This window comes from Apus apus, chromosome 9 (genome assembly GCF_020740795.1).
Source record: "Apus apus isolate bApuApu2 chromosome 9, bApuApu2.pri.cur, whole genome shotgun sequence".
Classification (NCBI taxonomy): Eukaryota; Metazoa; Chordata; class Aves; order Apodiformes; family Apodidae; genus Apus; species Apus apus.
Genome location: NC_067290.1, coordinates 18,540,229 through 18,561,719, shown reverse-complemented (window position 1 = coordinate 18,561,719; position 21,491 = coordinate 18,540,229). Strand labels below are relative to the sequence as shown.

Genomic DNA, 21,491 nt, shown 5'->3' with positions numbered 1-21,491 from the left:
GCAGTGTTGGGCCTTGGAAATAAATCATTTTGGGTGATGTAATGAGCACAATAATGAAGAATTAGCAAGAATCCTTTTATCTTTAATGACTGGCAGATCAGGTACTGAGGGTGCCTGCTGACCTGGCACAGGTCAGTTCTCACTCCATGCTTTGTTACAGTGTGTTACCACCACCCTGGGAGCAGCTTCTACTTCCTTTAGGCTGTTCCATGCCAACCATCTCCTAAGGCCCTTAAAACATTTCTCTATATTTTATCAGCAGTCATTAAGCCACAACTAGGTTTGCTCTATTCCAAGTGAATCTGGAGCAGCATCCACTGACAGGCCATGGCTCCCAGGGGCTCCTGATGGAGAGAGCAGAGGATGCAAACTCTGCCTTTTTCTGTGTTGAAAAGCTGGCCTGAGACACCTCCAGCTCCAGCTCAAAGTGCTTTTATTTTTCTCTTACCCTCCAAAAAAGGGGAATTAGATACTTAACAAAGGTTAAGTAAACTTGATGCTAGTTTAACTCATCAAAAACAGAAGACAAACCCAAATATGCTGAGACTGAGAGAACCCCTGTAAAAGTTTCTTTAAATGTTAAATGTTCTTTAATTGGTCTGTGGTACTGGGCAGGTGCTGCATGTTGGCCATAGTGAGATGTTCTGTGCTCTGACTGGAAACAGCCTCTAATGGAAGGGATTTTAAGATCATGTGGATTGTTGTTTCACCTGTAAACAAATAAATCCACCTTTGTTCCTAGTGTTTCCAGATTCACCAAGACTAGAAAAAGGCAAAAAGATGCTTCTAACTTTAACTTTACTAAAAGATATTCCAATGCAATTTCCTTAAAACCAGTTTCAGCATCTCAAACTGTGGCAAAGTGATGTCAAGTTAAGGGGGGAAGAAGAGAAATAATTCCTGATAAACTGTTGCATGACTCTTAGAAGCATCAGCACTGGTTTTGTCTTCCCTACAGTTTGAAATAAGTATTTTTATTTCATGTTGTGTTAGAGTTTGAAGCACCTTGATGGGAAAGTAATGCATTTACTCACCAGTACTTCAATAGGAACTTTTTTTTTTTGTACTGACTTTCTTATTAATCTAGTTTAATTTACTTGGAATCTGATTGATATATAAAAAGGCAGGTTTGACCCACTTTTCCACTGCTCCTTTGTACGGAAGTGTTACGAACTGGAAAGTGGTATCTCTATGTTTATTATCATATCAATAAGGATCTAAAATAGTTGGCTTTCCTGCTGAATAATCTAACAAATATAAAAGGCAATGATTACTTAGTTTGATTATTTTTTGTAATAAAGAATTGTTACAGGAGGATGAGCAAATTTGCATTAATTAACAGTTGCGTTAATGACAGTAAATTTTAAGTGGTAGCCTTGTGGTCTTGGCTTCTGAGGCATTTTCTGGCCTTTAGTCACGTGTGTGTGGTTGTGCTGCACCAACATTTCAATTTGACAGGATTTTGGTCAGTGAGGTAGAACTATGCAGACCTCTAGATAGTGCTGTCCCAGTTCTCTGAGCAAAGTAGGTGCAGGGACAGTGAATGCAGAATAGCTGGAATGTTCCTACATGGCAGATACTGAAGTTGACAGATCTCAGATTGGCACCCTGGAGCAGCTCTTGTCCAGATGATATTTGTTTCAGTATCTGTAAATATGAAAACTTGGTTCAGTGTGTAACAGTCAAATAGTTTATCAGTATAAGAAGGACCTGTGCTTGCTTCACAGTTGGATTTCTCCATGGTTCGTTATAGCTAAGAAAAATAAAGCAAATTTTAATGTCATTAATAAAACCTGACATACTGGGCAGAATTAAGGAGACTGTAGCCCCACTGAAGTCTCTCAGCTGCCTGGGAGATCTGCAGTGCCAAATACGTGCTCCTAGTTTGGGTGGCACAGGAAGACTCTCATAGTTTTGCCAAAATGGGCGTCTCAAGCCAGAAAGTTGAAGTTAGTGAATCCCTGTCTCCATTCTGTTGACCTCAGTCAACGCGTTAAGACAAGGCTGCAGGTTTGTTGAGTTGGGGTTATTTTATGTAATCCCTCTGACTGCTGGGAAAAAAAAATATGTTCTTAAAGATTGATTTTCCACCATGTTGCTCAAGAGTTGGCGAGAGATGATGATTTTGTCAATGATGTTTTGCTCTGGCGACCAAACAGGTCCTAAATCACTCTCCAGCTGTGCAAATGGTGTACATCCCAGAGCATTATTCCACCAGTTGTCCCAGTTTTGCATGGCTAAAAGTTTCTGCCAGTGCATCAAAGGTGTGCAGGTTGTTGAAAAAAATAGAATTCACTTTGAAAATTGTTGGCTTGCAACAAAATGTATTGGAAAAGCTCTTGTATGTACAGGGAACACAAAGGATGTGTTCGTTTTTTTGTGTTAGAGACCCAGATTGCTGCCTGGCAGCAGGCCAGCCACAGAACATTTGTTTTAGCTCAGTGTGTGAATATCCAATAATTTTAAAGCATACTAAAATCCTCAGTTTGTCCTGTTTGTTTCATCAGGAAGGGGGTAGAGCTGTTTCTGGGTTTGGTGTTTTTGTAGCTTGTGCTGCAACTACTCTTTTGTAACTGGAAATGTAAAGGGTTTCTCTTTTTCATTTACCAGTAAATATTTTATTTGGCAAAAAACTTTTTCTATAATTGATTTGTTGGTTTGTGGTTGTTAGTTTTTTTTGAATTCTGAAAAAAAAATCTTCATTCTTAATTGTGTCTGGGTTTTAATAAGCCTGTTGCTTAGTTATTTGAGCCAAGCTAGACTTGCAGGTATCTTAGAGCACTCTAAATGTGATTTGTTATAATTAAACAATAGATATTTTCTGGGTTAAACCCCAGTCCTGTTTTTTCCTTGGTTTGATCTTAGGCTTTGTCAACACTGCTGGGTATTTATTTGGTTTTGCATTTCTTGCTACTGGAAACTGTTTCAAAGTAGATGATGCAGCACAAGCATTTCAAAACAGCTAGAAAGCCCAACAATTCAATAGCTTGCTTGCAGCCATCATTGATTTATTTTAACACCTTTTATTGATGCCATTTTAATTACCTGTAAAACATATTAGTCATGTCTGTAAGACAATTAAAATACTTATAAACCGTATGGTAAGATGTAATTAATTTTACATCTTCCATCTAATATAAAGTTCAGCCAAATATTCCTTACAAATTTTCCAGAACAAGTTAATAAGCCCCAGGGAGGTCAATTTGAGCCATTTTGGCTCAAGTATCTCCAAACCCTTTGGAAGATTCAAGATGGTTACTTCCAGATGTAAACTGATTAAACTGTCTATTTATAATTTGTTTTCCCCCCTTAATAAGATGCTTTTGTCTGTCATTCTAACAAGGTGACTTGTTATCACTTATAATTTGCATCTGTTCATTTCATTGTTTGCCCAAAGGACATGTATTTTGGCTGCAGCATTGAGTGTTGCAGCATTTTAAGAACATATAAAATGCATTTCAGAATAATTAAGAGAAACAATCAAGAGTTGTGCTTATTTCTAGAGTATGTTTCATCGTACAGAGCTGTGTAGCATCAGTGCAGCTGTGGAAGGAAGCCAGGCTCCTGCCTTCAGACATTTCAATGCAGTCTCTACGTAGCCTTGAGGGTGAGGTCCTGTGAAGGGAGAGGAGCAGCATAACTGCAGGGCCATGGCAGACCCACCTCCATGGGCTGTGGTCTGGGACATGGTTTTGAGGGCTCAGAGGAGTTGAGGGTGAAGGATAAGATCACTGAACCCATCCAATGCTGGAGTCTTGTTCTGCCACCCTGATTTGCCAACTTATTCTCTGAAATACAGATTCAGGCTTTAAAAAAAACTAGCATTGTAACACTGTATTATTTATAATATAAATCAGTATAAATAATGAATGGCAGCTCAGCTTCCTGGAGCATAAACCCTCTATGGGCCAACTTCTGTTCCAGCAATGCAACCAAATCAAGATGGTGCATTCACCAGGTGTGTCTCACCCTGTGCCTGCCTGCAGTCCTGAAAGTCTTTCCAGTCTTGCCCTGCAGCAATTCTAGTTTCAAAACTGAAATTCTAGTTTCAAAGCTGAAATTCTAGTTTCAAAATTGAAATTCTAGTTTCAGTTGGTGCAGCTGAAAAAGATGGAGTTGATGTGGGATTTCTCCCTCTCACACCTACACAAACATACATATGCACACAAATCTCTCTTAAAATATCTCTTAAAAACATTGGTCCCACTGGCATCCAAAATGGTGAGTTATACCATGGATGGATTGAAGTTTGAATATTGTCAGTGTGTGGCCACATCATTTTCAAACAGGAGGTTGGTAATTGATGTAGTTAATTATATCTGTGGTAACAGAATGAGGATTAAAGCATTTTGTCTACAAACCAGTGCTGTGACTTTTAAAATCTCTTTGTATTTTTTTTTTATTTTTTTTTTTTTAGAATCATGTTATTAAAGGATGGAGGACTAAGAATAGCCAATGTGAGCAAAGCTGATGCTGGAAGCTACACCTGCCTGGCAACAAACCAGTTTGGAACAGCCAGTGGCTCCACAAACTTAATAGTTACAGGTAGGTGAGGGGCATGGGAAGGCCACCCACACTGAATTGCCAACTCTGCAACACAAGTCTGCACCAAGGTGGAGTCTGAGTTGCTTGTTGAAAGAATGTGGTGGGAAGTAAATAGCGTGAGAAGTTACATATTTAACACTGAAGATAAAAGGGTATTTGTTTGTAGATCTTTTATCAGTTGAGAGGAAGGAGATGGAGGGATTTTGTCTCTTTGACCAAAACGCTCCTCCAATGTGAGGGAGTTCTGAACACTTTCCTCCCATCTCTCACTTCTTTAAATACTAAATAATGCAATTGTGCTTGTTGGTTTTTTCCATAGTTTGTGGGGGAAAAAAATCATGGCAATTAAAAAATACTCGAGGTAATTTTATATTCCAATCCACAATCTGTTTAGCCCTAAGGAACTAACTTTGCTTCTGGAAGAAGATGTGGCAGGAACAGCAGCTGCAGGAGCACCCAGGGACTCCACAGGCAGTAACAAAGTTTTTCAAAGGGGGATTTTGTACATAATTGCAGCTAAAAAGGTTCTTACCCCATCCTGTCACCCAGCCCTAGCTGCTGTCCAAGGTACTGGATTAAAAGGACAAGTGGTCTCTCAAGTGTAGCTGAAGACTGTTTTTTCTCTTGATGTTCTCTTTTTAAAGATTGGAATGTCTGAAAGATTTTTCCCAACTCAGAATAATCTAATATCCCCCTGTGTCCCACATCCTGTGTCTCGTGGACCCAAAGAGAATTATTTTGTTCAGTGAATTAACAGCTTCACATTTTCAGCCTGTGCTCCTTAGATAATTCATGCCCCTTTTATGTACAAATAATTGAATTCCTGACAAAGGATTTTTACAGTATTTACAGTACCTGAATTTTTCTCTCTTAGTGTGATTCTGGAATAACAAGCAGCTATTCTTAATGACACAATTTATCTGCTACATGATGCATGGACCCAAGTACCCAATGCTTCCTACCCTATGAGGATTTCTTCCAGTTTCCAGATGTAATTAGCTCCTTCTTTCACCTCCCACCTCTTCATCTCCCACAGGGGCTGCTACTGCAGGTTTCTGCTCCAACACATGGGTGCTCTTGCTGAGAACCACACAGGCTCTGGAGTGAGGATGTCATTGCTGTGCCTGCAGTGCCTTCAGTCTTGTACAGTGTGTTGGCCTGTACTCAGCAGGTTAAGATGTACCTTTTCAGTGCTGAGTAGCTCCCTCTGGGAAAGGTGCAAGGACACAGTGTGTTCCCATGAGAGGGGCTGGGGATTTATAGTCCAGCTGCATCATTTGAAGTGACTCATTATTCATCAGACTTGAAGAACGTGGTGGAATATTAGCAGCAAGCAAAGCTCAGCAGTACTGGAGTCTGGTAATTGATATTTCTGCTCTCCACAGAGCCAACCAGGATTACTTTGGCACCTTCCAACATGGATGTCACCGTTGGAGAAAGTGTTGTCTTGCCTTGCCAGGTTCAGCACGATCCAATCCTGGACATCAGCTTCACCTGGTACTTCAATGGGACACTCACTGATTTCAAGAGAGACGCTTCCCACTTTGAGAAGGTTGGAGGGGTAAGTAGCAAACACCTTCTCTTCACCTGCCTTTTGCAGCACAGAGAGCCTTCTTTTCCATCTTCAACATGGTTAAAATTAGGATGTTTCTTCTGAGTGTGTAAAATTTTCCACTCTGGAGGGAAATCTCCCGTGGAGCTTAGCTTGCTGCCCATAGCCCATTGTACAGACACTTTGCATTTTAGACCTGAAGTAGCCTAAGTTCCTACCTCTGGCCCTGCATGATTTTCCCTAAGATCACATGAAACCCAGCAATAACAGGTAATTAACAGGTTATCTTGACACACACTTAATGCACTTCAGCCTAAATCCAAACAAAAACATCCCATCTTTCCCTATTTTTCCTACACTTGTATTTCTCAACATTGGAGCCTGTATCTCATGGAGTATTTCCTATGCAGGATGCAGAGATGCTACTGGGGGCAGGGCTGGTGACATTAATGCTTTTTAGAATTTAACCTTCTAATCAAAACATTAAAAGTAAAGCATTAAGACAGATGAAGGATGTATCAAAGGAAAGAAATCAGTTACAGCAAAAGGCCTTATTACAGTGCAAGCCAAGGCCAAGTGATAACAAAACAAACAGCTGAGCAGCAGCATGAAGCTGGCCATTATAACAGCCTTTATAAAGTTTAATTTTAACATATTCTCACCAGATCTCCAGCTCTAGAGGGACAGAGGTGGGTTAGGCACTACTGCCTGTGAAACAGTGACATTTCAACACCTAACTTTTTATTTTTGCCTGCTAAACCTTGAAAGATTTAGCATTTAATCAGTAGGCACCAAACACAGATTGTTCTGCAGTTTGCAATTGATTAAATGCAAGTGCATGTGGAGATGATGAGATTTCCTTGTAGGAGCCACGAGATATTCATATATCATGTACATGTTCACAGCAATGTTTTGAGAATTATGAACTGACCATCTGTCATGCTGTAATGGGAATGCTCTGATTTCATAGCCTGTTACCTTCCACTGCTGCTATGTGGACTTTATTTATTTAGTAATATTTCCCCCCAGCTGCACTCTGGTTGTATATACAAATAATAATATTAGAAAGGAAAGGTTGAACACACACCAAAACCTGAATCTGATGTTTTTACTGGCTCAGCTAAGATTTCATAATCTGATTGGAAAGTGCAATATTTTTTCTCACTTAAAAATTCCAGCTTTTCTCCTAAAACAAAGTCAGGCATGACTCCAAATCAAAGCCATGTTTAGGTGTCTTTCTTTTTGCCATCAGAGGGGATAAAAAAAAAAAAAAAAAAAGTTGTTTTCCACAAAAGATTCTCAGTCAGTGCTGAAGGAAAAATCCAGGGTGAGTATTGGCTAACTCAGAGCTCTGAATGTAGAACATTTTACTTGGAAAATTGTCATAAGGGACAAGATGTGGAGGTTTTATAGAACATAGACATTTAGGGTTTAGGGGTTTTTTATTTGTGTAAAGAAGGATTGAAGCTCATTAGTAGAAGACTTCAAAGAGTGCCAAGAGATCAGCAAAAAGTTCTTATGGGCTTTGTATCACATTAAGGTCAGTGGAATAATTTCATCTGGCCTTATATGCAGGTCATGGTAAGTAAATAAGCATAAATATGTTCTGAGTCTTCCAATGGTTGCAGAGTGTGTTTGTTAAATTAAAATAACTGTGCAAAAATAACTTCAGCTTTCTTGGTGGTAAACGTGGCAGAAGGAAACTAATTTTTGAATGGGTAGATTTTCTGTCTTGGAAGCCCCTGTCACATGCCTGAGGTCTCCAACATGTCCTAGTTAGTGGGAATGCTGTGGGACCACCACCTGGTCTTCCAGATGGTTAGAAAAACAGAGGATGTAACACTGTCTTACTGCTCTTTTTTGTTGGACAGATGATTTGTACAAAGAGTATGGCAAACCAGGAAGAGCCCAACATTTTGAACAGATTGCCTCTAAACTGTTGTGGGTATCACCTGCTTGCAATGGCTGAGATGGTTAGGGAGTCAGGAGAAGCAAAAGCCTTTCCAGCAGCTCTCCATGCTGCAGGGACTGCTCTGGGTGTATAAAACAGAAGGTGACCTTGCCCTCAGCTGGTCTGGTCCACGCTGACAGAGATTGTGTCTATGTGGGCAAGAATGTGGGAGCTGCTGGTGGTCTGCAGAGCCATGGGAGGCAAGGGTGCCTTCTACCTTGTAGCTTTGTGTTGCTGCAGGTTCCTGTGTTTTCCTCTTTGCTGAGATGTTTTAGTTTGTTAAAATTCCCACAGAGCGTGATTTGCTTGTGACTGTGCACTGTTGTTGTTGGTCGTTCCCTGAATATCCACTTGCAGTCAAGCAGATGGATTTTTGGATTCCCTTCACCTCTGCTTCTGAGGTACTGCAGGCACTCAGGGCTGAGCTGTCCTGCACATGCTCTTGTTGGTGCTTACGTGGAAGACCAGGCATTGTCTTTAAACACACATGGAAGGGAATCAGGCAGAGTTGTTCTCAGCTTATGTTGAATAAATGAAATGCTGATATAAGGGGTGAGAGATAAGGATGTTGGTTTTCTAAGAATAAAATTAACTCCAGAATTGTGGCTTCCCCTTTCTCCCAAACTCCTGAGCACTCAGGAATCAGTCATGGGGCCAGAGTAGCTGAAAGTACCCACAAAATAGGGTTCTGGCCCCCGATGAAACACTGGTGTTCCAGAAAAGGTAAACAAAAAAACCCTAACTTGAGATAATACTTGCAATACTAACTGGGGATCCTGCAGCCTGCTTGCCAGTGCCTTTGTGAGCAACATTTTTGGCTGATTTCTTTGCCATTTACAAATGCACCCTTAATATTACATCACAAGGTGGTACATGTGTGTTAACAAGAACTTTGTATTTCAACAGAGTGCGTCAGGAGATTTAATGATTAGAAACATCCAGCTGAAACACAGTGGCAAATATGTTTGCATGGTGAAGACAGAAGTGGATAGTGTAGCATCTGCAGCAGACCTGATCGTGCGGGGTATGTTTCAGCTTCACTCACCGTGGATCATGTTTGTAACTTTTGTGTATTGTTCATTACAGAAACAATGACGCTGTAGATTACAAAAGCCAAGTCATCTGTCACTTGAATTATGTGATTCTGCCTTGCAGCTTGGGAGAATTTTAGCTCAGTTTTTGGATGAAGTTTAATTTTCCCCAGAGAAAGTCAGAGATGAAGGATACAATAAATCTTGACTTCATGGCTTTGCTCACTGACAGTCCTTCCAGTCACTGTCGAGAGGGTACGAGGGTCATTTCAACCCCCTTTGCTGGTGCAAATGAGACAAAAAAAAAAAAATCAGCATTTTTGCCAGGATGCCCAGAATGGGGATTTTCTAGAAGGCAGCGGGAAGCTTACCTGCCTGAATTGCTGCTCAGGGTGCTGAGCAGGTGGTGTGCTGAAAGATGACTACAGTGTGAGGTACAGTAAAACAGCTGTAGATCACAGACTACTGAGAGGTGTTAGTCAATTAAAACAGGACATCGAGGAGTAAAGTGAAAGACTTTGGAAAGAGAGAAGGATCACACTGAACAAAGGCTCTTGGCAAAAAAACCCCACAACACACGCAACAAAACCTGTCAACTCTGTGGCAGTTCAGAGTATTTCAGAATAGATTATCAGCTTTAACTTTAGTGAATGTAAAACAGTAATTACAAGTGTTCTTATTCCAAGCTGAATTGTTTTCCTCCTCCCACAGTGCTGATAAAAGGGGAATCCGTACAGCTCCATTAGTGATTGCCAGGGTACTGGCCTTACAAACCATTTTGTATTTTTCAATCTGATTCCAGGCTCACCTGGGCCCCCTGAACATGTGAAAGTGGATGAAATAACCGACACCACGGCTCAGATCTCCTGGCAAGAAGGCACAGATAATCACAGCCCAGTAACCACCTACACCATACAAGCAAGGACACCCTTCTCAGTTGGCTGGCAGCGAGTCACAACAGGTACAACACAATTCATGTTACAGGCTCTGTTGAAATGTTTTTGACCAGAGACGCCATGTTCTTAGTTGCCTTTTTTTCTTTCTTTTTGTTTTTTTAATAGTTCCGGAGGTGATTGATGGAAAAACATTCACAACCACAGTTGTGGATTTAAATCCTTGGGTGGAATATGAATTCCGTGTAGTTGCCAGTAACAAAATAGGAGGTGGAGAACCTAGTTTGCCCTCAGAAAAAGTAAGAACTGAAGAGGCAGGTTAGTGGGTTCTTCTCTTTGTTTTTAATTCAAGACTCTTGAATATTAACAAAAAAGGAGCATTCATACCCTTGGCTCTTTGCAGACAAGCTTGGAATTGCCATCAAATATAAAAGCCTGTAACTAGTTTGGTCATGATTTTTCCATTTAGCTTTGAGACAGTTTGTGTGTTGCATTACTGAACAGCACAGAAGCATAACATCTAAATACATTTAAACTGTATTTAGTATGCCAAAGTTTGTCAGTTCAGGCAGTGCTGCAGAGTCTGAAGGTATTAATAGATGGAAAGAGGTTAATTTTAACAGGGTGTTTTCATTCCTAGTGTTTGATCAGTGTGCACCTTCCCCATGTAACAAGCATGTGGCTTAGAAGAATACAGCAATTAAAAGCCCAGGAGTTCACTTGGAATAAGGCCACTTCCCAATACATCTGCCTAAGCCAGACCTATTAAAAAAGTGATGCATGCCTCCAATTTTCAGAAGCTCATCAGCATTAGCATAGAGGGCTCACTCTGTGAGCTAGCGAGGTTCTTCAATGCCCTCAGAAAAACATCTGCCTGCTCGCGAGATGGAAAACAGCAGGGTGGGTGCAGGAAGGGGGTGGGGCTTTCCAGGACTGCACCTTTATTTGCAAAAGCAAGATGAATGCAGCTGGGTTAGCTTCAGAGCACAAGGGTAACGTTCTGTGATGATGTCTCTTGTACCTGCACTGTGTAGACAGCTTTACCTTTCCTTTTCACAGTTCCTGAAATTCCTCCCTCTGAAGTCAGTGGGGGAGGAGGCAGCAGGTCTGAACTGGTCATAACATGGGATGTAAGTATTCTGGCGAGCAATTTTCTTCAGAGAATGGTTTTTTTCATTGAAATTCTTGTTATAGAGATGCATGTCCCTGGCTGCAGCAGCTTCTCATCTAGGATGCAGCTGTGCTCAGTACCATTCTGTAATGTGAGCCATGCACGTTTGCCTCCCTCTCACTCCCATGTGTTACTGTGCTGGACAGTAAGCAGGGGGAGAGTCAGTTTGTTTCTCTGCAATTGCTTCAGACAAATAACAAATGTTAACTCTAGAAAGGGGGCAGGAGGGCAGGGGGAAGAAGAAAGGATAATGCTCAAAGGTTGAGCCTTAAGAATGATGCTTTTCCCTGTAAATTTGCCGTTCCTGCTTTCCTACCATTGGCTCTGGATGCATGTACTGGCCAGTGCAAACAATCAGGCTTTATATCATTAACCCCTTTTAAATGAGTTTAAAAATGTTAATGACCCTTGACTACTTTGTGTGGTTCTCTAATTACCACATCAGAGGAAGGTATAAGCCACTGTACAAAAGTGTAGTATTGGATTCTATAGAATTTGACTAATTATTAATTTTTTATGAACTATCAATTGTGTAATTTAACAAAAAAATGTATTTACTGGAGCGTCTTAAGCCAGTACACTTAGTGGAAAACAAGGGGTATACTTGAAAGTTGTTCTCTTCTTGAAGTGCAAACCTTAAAGATTGGTTCAACAGAACACGTTTTACTCTGCTGTAGCAGAGTTAATTTGCTGATGGAACAATCCCAAAGTCAGTATCAGGGCCTGGTTACAGGCATGTCTGTTGGTACTGTCTTCCTGCAAAACGTGTCCAGTGTTGTATGTAGCAGCAGAGACTTCTCTTGCTTTTCTCACAGCCCATCCCTGAAGAACTACAAAATGGAGAAGGATTCGGTTATGTGGTCGCTTTCCGCCCCTTTGGCACCACAACGTGGATACAGACTGTGGTCACTTCTCCTGACACTCCCAGATATGTCTTCAGGAATGAAAGCATCTTGCCCTTTTCACCGTATGAAGTCAAAGTTGGTGTCTATAACAATAAAGGAGAAGGGCCATTTAGTTCAGTAACCACAGTTTTTTCAGCTGAAGAAGGTACGTGATGGAGTTCTCTCCAGATTGATTGAGTTACCTCCAGATATTTAACATGAGATGTTTCATCAGAGAAGAGAGATCACTGTGAATGTGGACATGGTTATGTCCACAGTCACCAAGCTGCTGATCATCTCTCCTTTATTCATTTCTGAACACAGAGCCCAGCATAGCACCCTCTGGGGTGTCTGCGACCAGTCTGTCCTCCTCGGTCATCGAGGTCTCCTGGATGCCCATTCCCTGGAAGATGAGCAGTGGAAGGTTACTGGGCTACGAGGTAAGCACATTTAAAATACACTCCCATTTGTGAAGGACCATGAGCCAGAAGGGTCCTGCACAAATTTACAAAAGATTACCACCTAGCTTACTTGCATTCTGCCCCACCTACACCAAAAAGAAGGATATTTCCTTCTTAGTGCCTTTGAAAACAAAGAACAGCAGGAAACTGTTGTGCTTCCTGTGCTGACAGTCCTGTGTCTGTCTAACAGTATTTTCAGACTGACATGGCTTTTCAGAATTTTATTTCCTTCCAAAGAAACTACTTTGTAAGACACAGTTTTCTGAGTTGCTTACTTTTAAGATGCAGTAATGGTTTTTCCTCTTGCCATTTTTCATTCAAGCAAGATCTCATATTTCAGTCTCCTTGTCCTCCAGTCATACTAAAAAGAGCATCAGGCATAAAAAGCAGATGAAGAAGAATATTTATTTTTTTTTACATAGTAAAGATAATTTTGAAACTTTAATGTATTTCCACCTTTTCCAGCTGAGGGAAAAAAAGCACTTAATGGAGTCAAAATGCAATGCTGTGGGTGAAGGGTCCATTCCATGGGAGATGTAAAATGGTTTTGTTCTATATCTACTAGGTTAGGTACTGGAATAATGGTGGAAAAGAAGAATCTTCAAACAGAGTAAAAGCTGCAGGGAATGAGACATCAATAAGAATAACAGGTTTGAAGAGCAACTTAGCATACTACACAGCTGTGCGTGCTTATAACAGTGCTGGAGCAGGTCCCTTCAGTGCCACAGTAAATGCTACCACCAAAAAGACACGTAAGTAACTTGAATTTCAAGTGGGAAGAGAAATAATGGTGTGTTAGCCCTTGCAGGGCAATGAAAACCAGGCACATTACTGGGAATTGCAATAGACATAAATGACCTAAATTTTCATACTTAGAGGAGTAACACAATTAAACAGAGCCACAGCTCTCCTGTTTTCTACCCTCTGCTGCTTCAGAGGGATGAGTAAATAAAACTCAGCCATGCCAGTGGAGCTCAAGTAAGATACATAATTTCTTCATAGCAGTTTTATTCTTCTGCTTATGACTGGAAGAATTTTCAAAGAAAAATTTATTTTATTTGGAAGGAGAAAAAAAAAAAAAAAGGCAGCTTGTTGAATTTTTCAGGGTTTTGTAGCACATTTATAAGTTCTCTAAGGCATGGCTTTTGAAATGCAATGATCCTCATACAGTTCATGCAAAGCAATCCTTCATGGCCACTGCTTCCCCTTGAACAAATTACACAAGAGGCCACTTTCCTAATAAATGGAGAAATTAGGCTGGAGAACAGTCTGTCAAAGGCTGCACTAATTTTTCTACAAATGGAAATATTTTTAGTGTGCTCTTGCATTTGTAACACAACTCAGAATCAGGGTCATCAATCTTGAAGTATTTCTGAGAGACTCACAAGAATTCCCAATTAAATCTGTCTGAAAGGTCAAATGCCCTGGAATAGTCATTAACATCCTTCTACCAAAAGTAGTCTCATCATCAATAGAGTAAAATAAGCCAGTTTGTCAGAAATTACTGTATGCAGAAATTAGTGCTCTCTGTCACTGAGGACTAAACCAGATTAACATCTTTGCTAGAGTATAAATATATGCACAGTTACCACAAACTGACTGATGTAACTCACTGCCTATAGCCTGAACCTGACATGTGATGAAAAGGTTTCTCTAATTAATCATCTTGGTGGCTGCTGACTGCTCAGTAGAGCAGGTTGTGCCAGCCTGGGCAGCTCACTGATTTTTCAGTCCTGTTTTTTAGTGAGCACCTGCCCTTGGGATGTGTGAAGTAGAACTGGACAAGCATCTGCTCCTACTGGTTAAACAGGATCTGGATCAGGCTCTTAGTCAAGATCACTTGAATATTGAAATAAAACAAAAAATCAGTTGCATTATGTCCATGTATCTTGCTGGTGAACAAAGAGAGTAAACTCAAGGCAGTACAGGGTAATGTCAGGTTGAAGGATTTTGCTAACTTCTAATTGAATTAACAAAGCCAAATATTTCTCTGTAGTGCTGCAGCAGAAACTGATTTTCTTCAATCAAATGTATTAATTTTGATCAGTTCCAGTTTCTGCCTTAACTTGGGAATGTGTGTGATTGATGTTTTTCACTGTGAGGGATGTCCACACACAACTGCATTCACATTGACCCTACAGGCAGCTCCTTGCTAATTAGTAACCATAACAAGAAACACAAATACTTCACTGCAATTGGCAATGTATTGCAAGATTGAAAAGTCTGTGTTTGTCTTTAACAATCAAAGTATCTTTGCTTTTATATTTGAAATATTTGTGTTCTCTGCCCATGATAATAAGTGTAGCTTTGTTGTATAAGATATAGCAATACAAAATGGCAGTTAACTGGAAAAGACCTAAGTTTATAAGGCAAGATGTGACAGGTACTTCATATTTAGAAGGTCTTAATACTACAAAATATTCAGCCCATCATTTCTAATTCAGAGAAACACCAGTGTCTGTGACCAGCTCTAAGCATCTGAGGAGTTCCAGAGAAATCCATGTAGCTTATTGGAACATTTAGCCCTGGGCATGTACTTACCTGAGGTGGTGGTTCAGGATCTGACCCATTACAAATTTCTGCAGTTCTAAACACTGAAGATTATTGAAGGCTTTGGTATCTGAAGTGAATTGGAGCCTGCTGAATCACTTCCATAAGCCAAGTGGTAGAGGCTTACAGATTTTTAATATATAATTACTCTTCATTTTTTTCCATATGTCATATTATTCCATTGTGGATTTAAAGGAATGACTCATTTTTTTTGAAATTCATCTTTAATATCTCAGTGTGAAAACTGTTCATATATGCTGTGATAATTCATTCTCAGGAGTTAAACAGTCTCCTCTTACATTTAAAAAAAGCAGCTATTAGTGCATCAGGTTAAATCATGAAAAAGGCAAATACTGCAAAGAAGTATCTATGAGTGGTTGTTAAACTTTAGAAAAATACTTGTAAGTCTCACTCTTAAATTTTTGTGTCTGCTCTGTGTTAAGAAGTATAATCAGGTGGGTTTTTATCTGACTACTCATGGAAAGAAGGTAGGGAGTTACCTGTGTAAAAATAAGAGGGGGGAAAAGAAACAAAAAACAACTCATAAGCACCTTCCTAGGAGTGTTTATAACCCCTGTTAGTGTTTCATATTGGAACTTTCAACATCAAAGTGTGGTGTGGTCCACCTAAGCAGCAGCTGCCTCCACTAGGTGACAGCAAAAGTAAATTGTTTTCCTTAACACATTTAGAAAAGATTTTAGTAGTTGATTGTGTCACTGCATGACCCATTTTCTGGGAAGCCAACTTGAGGCATCTTAAGAGGTTTGCACTTACCTTCGCCTTCCCTGAAAGCTTGGCAGTTTCAAGATATATGAAAGTCTACAGCCAAAAGCACAGTGTTCTTTCTGAAAATAACAGTCTCAGATGGTTAATGAACAAAAAAACCCCCTCTAGATTTCATTGGCCTAATCCCACTACTGTTCCAGCTGCACATACAGAAATGGTACAGACTGTGGTTCACAAATCATGCCTCAAGTTAAAAGAACTACAACAAAAAAATTCTCTCAAATGCTTTTACCTTACAAGTATGATAAATAAATCAGCATAGCATGTAGATTACAATATTCATCAAGACTACATTTGTCTAACAAATAATCTGTTGTGAAGTATTTGCTTATTCTTGGCAATATACTAAAACTAGAAATTGTCTGTTACCATCATGGTTTCATTAGAGTTGGTTCTAATTGATCACCCATGTCCTGAGACATATGCTTTTGTTTGGCTGTATTTAATGAAGGACCATCAACAGATAATGCAACTTCAGAAATAACATTTATGTGCCATTCTGTTTTTCCTTCCTTCTGTTTTTCCAATTTAGTCTCTGAACCATTAAGTGTACAAATGATGAGGCTGCCTTGGAGTTGCTTTTGCATCCGACATGTAATGACAGTCAATTACCTGAACTATTATTTCCTATTGTAGAATAAATCACTCATGCCAATTAAATTAAAGTCATGTTTTTATTATGTATTTGAAGCACCCAGTCAACCACCAGGAAATGTCATGTGGAACGTCTCTGACTCCAGAGTAATCCTCAGCTGGGAGGAAGTAAGAGCTATGGAGAATGAGTCCGAGGTGACAGGGTATAAGGTAAGTGAAAACAGACCAGAAAAAACATCTGAAAGCAACCCACAGTTTGCTGCTTCTTGTCTGTTTGCAAGGCAGTGAGCTCAGAGAATGCACAACACCACCTGTGAACCATTTCAGTAGTGTCTCCTTTTTATATATTTACATAATATTTCAACAGTGTCTCACAAACCCTGGTTCCTCATCCCATTAACAGTCCACTGAATGCCTTCTGCTCCTCAGGCAAACAAAGCCAGGAGCTGCAGATGCTGCTGCCAGCTTTTGGGATCCCACTTATCCAAACATGGCTAAGTATAACACTTATCCTATGTAAAACACTATAAATATGTTACCAAGAGCATGAGACAGAATCCAAGATATAGCTGATGGGTCAAGTTTCCATTGCTGGGCAGGTGCACTTTTTAGTGCCACACACATCAAGCTGACAGCCTTAAACCTTCTTCTTACCTCCTGTCAGACATGCTCACTGTCTTGATAGAAATTCCATTGCTACATCTCTTCTAAATCTGATCAGAGCACAAATGTACAAGTATTTTCATCTGTCATGTACCTCAAGGATGTTTAAGAGAATAGCTGAGGATGTTGGTGATGAGCTGTTACACCTGGATCCCACACGATCTGTTCCTGCATAAAAGATTTATGCTGAAGATCTGAGTATGTAATGTTGAGTTCTGTTGGCAACAAATACATGTTTACAGCTTAGATAAGGCACCTGATTTTGTAAGACAGTACCTGACCCAAAAACATACCAGGGAGAGTTTCACACTGCATACTCTGTCTCCCACAACAGTTTCAGGTTCCCCTGTGGATAACAACATGAAGTACACAAGGATAAGCTGAATCTTAATAATGCTGGTTAATTCTGCTGAAGGAAAGGCCTTCTTAGGGGGTTGTTTTTATTCCAGAACACAAAGGGCAGCAAGAAGAGCCAACAACTGACATGGAAAAGAGCAGAGCAGCCATAGTTCAGTCCCTGTGGAAGTGAGCCACAGGCCTGGGTCCCCCTCCAGGAGCTTTACAGCCAGGCACCGTGTTAGGAATGTGGCTCCAGGGTGGCACCCTGTCTGTAATTCCAGTGACTTTGCATTTTTTTCCCCCCATTTCATCATCACTACCTTTGCTTTTGGGGAGTTGGGATGGATGGGTTTTGCACTGAGAAACTCCCAGGCTTACCTGCTGGTCAGATTTGTGGAACTCTGCCAGGAGGATGCACTGAATCCACAGAGTTTTTTAGCTCTGCCAGGACGTACCCCTCTCTGTGCCAAGTCTCATCACTGGCACTGGGGACCCTTCGAGCTCACTGGATCTTCAGGAGAGGCTCATGTGGGTCTTGAATCCCTCCTCTTGCCTGATGCTGCAAGCAGTGGATTGTGGTGGTCACCTGTAGCTCCCAGTCTTTACAACATAAGACACCAAATGCAATTAAGGTTCATGACAGAATAATCATTCAGCACTTGCAGAACATCTCCCAGCATAGTCTGCAGTGTCAATTAGTTCTCCCCTTCCCAAACTACCTATTGGCATAAGAAGCTGATCTAGATAATGGCAGAGTCCAAATGGTGGGGTAATTTATAGAACAAGACATTATTAAAGCACTCAACAGAATATATTCTTCATTTGTTATCATTACACATTGTGCCATTTTAGATTAAAGCTGAAATAGAAGAGCCTGATGTTACCTTCTGTCTTTAAATGCAATTCTGCCCTGTAACATTAACCAAAAATCAGAGCTTTGCTCTCATCCTGTCTTTTATAAGACTGAAACCTTGTCTCTATGAAACACAAATAATGACTGTACAGGTCCCTTTATATAAGAAGTAAAGGTCCCTTTATGTAAGAAATGACACACTTTGGCTCTTTGCTTGTGTTGCAGGTTTTGTACAGGACCAGCAGCCAGCCCAGCATGAAGGTGCTGAACACAGACAAGCCAACAGCTGAACTCGTGCTGCAGTCTAATGAAGATTACATTATAGAAGTAAAAGCAACAACTGAGGGAGGAGATGGCACCAGCAGTGATCAGATCCTGATTCCCAGACTAGCCAGTAGGTTGAGGCTGAATCACTATTCTTTTGTCATGTGTTATTACCTGAACCTTCTGTACAGCAGCCCCAGTGTACAGACAGGTCTCTGCCCTGCTGCACTGAATCATTACTGCATTTGCAGTTGGCACAGCCTGTCTTTATAGGTACAGAGTCCTTATGGATGGGGAGAAAAAAATGAATTAATACTTGTATATTGTATGGTAATAAGGTAATATAAAGAAAAGCAATTAACAGTCTTCATGCCCTTATGCATGACAGACTTGCTTCTGTGGAACTGGCAAATTACCATGTAAATTGGTATTAAAAACATAAGAATGAAAAAAAGGAAAGTAAAAAAATATCTTATCACTTTGAATGTACAGCCCATTAGTACAGTGCCAGCATTTTGCAGTAGATTACTGTCCTTTAAAACTAGTGTATTTTTTTGGAAATTTTAATTGCTGGTCAGAAATAAAAAAAGACAAAAATATTTGTTAGTTTCTAGGAAGAGTGATAATTTGACAGAGCAGATATTCAAGCTTTCATTTAATCCTGACCTTTTCCATTTGCCACAGGTATGGATGCAAGAGGTTCTGGTCCATCAGTCTTGAATATCTTCAGTGTATCCAGCTTTTTACCAACAATATTTTCGTTGACTCTTAACTCAGTGTTGTGATTAGACCTTCTCATTTCCTGGGAAACAAAATGAATTGGTTACTTCAGAAAAGTGCTTTTAAAAAAAAACCACAAAAACACTGCAGTGTTTAATGCATGTTTTTCTTTTATCCTGACGTGTTTTTAAATTCTTTACATTTCACTGTAGGTTGAAGTAAAAAAAAAATACAATGTAAAATTTAGCAAATCCTTTAAAAAGGAGTCTAAAATGCCTTAATACTTGAACCAAAGGAGTTTACATATTACATACTTCAGATACAATGTAAGAGAGAGGGGGAGTGATGGCACTGTGATCAGAGCTGGGAGTGACACTGAGGTGGTTTGGGTATTTCCTGCATGTTCAGATCTTCCACATGTGAAGTTGAAGTGGGAGACAGAGTTCTGTTGGCAACTGGGACAGTCGCACGTGGGACCAAGCAGTTCTCCTTAAAACTGGGTCAGAATCCAGTTTTCTTAGTGCCCTTTAGAGAAATTACTCTCAATCTAGGAAGAAATCAAAGTTGGAAGGTAAAGTCACAGTGGGCGTTAGTTGTGCCCAGTCAATGTTGGGATGTCCAAGAGGCAAGACCTTCCACTACTGCTCTTAAATGATGTCAGAGGTGTTTCAGAGAAGGCTCTCTGTTTTGTCCCTTATCTTTTCAATCACTTGACCTTTCTATCTATCAACAGACTACAAAGATAATCTTATAACCCTACCTTGTATTTTTTTAACCAGGTCCTTCATTCATATCCAAGTTTTCCCACTTTCAGCATCATTTTTGTTGTCCTTCTCTGAACTCCTGTCAGTGTTTCCCTAACAAAAGTGCCCAGTTGAAATGCAGTTGCACCATGGCCTTACGAAAAGGGACTTCAGCCACCTCCCTACCTTGTGATGTGGTGCTTTGAAATATGCAGCCCCAAATTAACTTGCTCTTTTGTTTATTGCTCTGCACTGTAAACTCATCCTTAATTCAGTGTTACATTCATAACTCTCCTTCCTGCTGCTCTTTAGCCAATTCAAAATTATCTCACCTGGTCTAGCTCTAATGCACCCCATGACTGTTGTATGATTCTGGTAAGTTTATGACAATACTATAGGTTACAATAAATGACACAAAGACACTTCAGGCTTGCTATTTTAGAGAAATCTCTTCTTTCTTTCATTGCAATATAGTCAAGATACATTAAAACGTGGTACATTTGACTTCTACAGTTGTGAGTTCAGCCAAAACAGCCTCTCGGGCACCTCTTAAAGAGCTGCCCACATATATGGCAGAACAAGGGTTCATGTGACACAAAACATTCTTTTAAAGACATTGGTTTGCATTGTTAAAAATCTCACAGTATTACTATGACACACAGAAATATAAGGGGAGAGAACCAGGAATAATGAAATTACGGTAGCACTGTAGAAAAATAATACCTTGTTGTGCATTCAGATAGCAAATTCCCATATTAGTATCACATCCAGATGAAATATCTGCCGACTGCTGAAGTCAGCACGATCTGTATATACTGTACATACCTAGTTATAAATGGCTAGTTGCTTTTCAATGTGGCTAACCAGTGATGTTTTCAGACACTTGCAAATGGGGAGGGGGTGGGAGATGGAAAACAGGTGTTACTAGTAATTATATAGTTATCTTTCATGCAACAAAGGGTGAATCTTTCTATTCTTGTTTCACAAATTCTAGTCTATGTTCCTGTATTGCCATTTTCATGGAATTCAATGGTATCCTTTAATTTCTAGTTATATATCTCCATGAGATATGTACCAAATACCTTGTTTCATATTGAAAAGTTTGAAATCTATCCTTAAACTTCCAGTTGTGTGTGTATCCTATGGTTATCTGTATGCATTTTTTTCTATTACTCTAATAAAATATTTATTATATCGAGGGATCCTAGAGTATTTCAGAGTGTTGCTTGTCTGCATTATATATTTGCTCACACAGGGATTTACTGCCTCTAAAAACTCTTCATAATATTTCTGCTAACTGGCACTTCTTGGCAGGAGAGGAGCAGTTTCCCTCACAGTAGCTTTGCTGCCAAAAGACTAAAATCCCAACCCGTGTTCCCAGACCTGTGCCTACAGCAAGCAGGGCAGGAGGGAGAAGAGGAATAAGGTTGTTAAAACATCCTGGTGTTGCCCCAGAGGAGCCAGACGTGCGTGGGGCAGGGACCCGAGGCT

The 21,491-nt window shown here is 40.2% G+C and overlaps 1 protein-coding gene across 1 annotated transcript in view; it reads left to right on the top strand.

Moving 5' to 3' along the window:
* LOC127388242 (contactin-3-like) overlaps positions 1–21,202 on the top strand; it is a 101,685-nt gene extending 80,483 nt beyond the window's left edge. Inside the window, exons 10-21 of the mRNA XM_051627549.1 lie at positions 4,418–4,545; positions 5,931–6,106; positions 8,955–9,072; positions 9,882–10,040; positions 10,141–10,290; positions 11,032–11,102; positions 11,959–12,193; positions 12,352–12,467; positions 13,054–13,240; positions 16,516–16,628; positions 18,499–18,667; positions 19,222–21,202. Coding sequence (XP_051483509.1) covers positions 4,418–4,545; positions 5,931–6,106; positions 8,955–9,072; positions 9,882–10,040; positions 10,141–10,290; positions 11,032–11,102; positions 11,959–12,193; positions 12,352–12,467; positions 13,054–13,240; positions 16,516–16,628; positions 18,499–18,667; positions 19,222–19,322 — 1,723 coding nt within the window. The 3' untranslated portion in view covers positions 19,323–21,202. The remainder of the gene's footprint in view (positions 1–4,417; positions 4,546–5,930; positions 6,107–8,954; positions 9,073–9,881; positions 10,041–10,140; positions 10,291–11,031; positions 11,103–11,958; positions 12,194–12,351; positions 12,468–13,053; positions 13,241–16,515; positions 16,629–18,498; positions 18,668–19,221) is intronic.
* Positions 21,203–21,491: the final 289 nt, after the last annotated feature.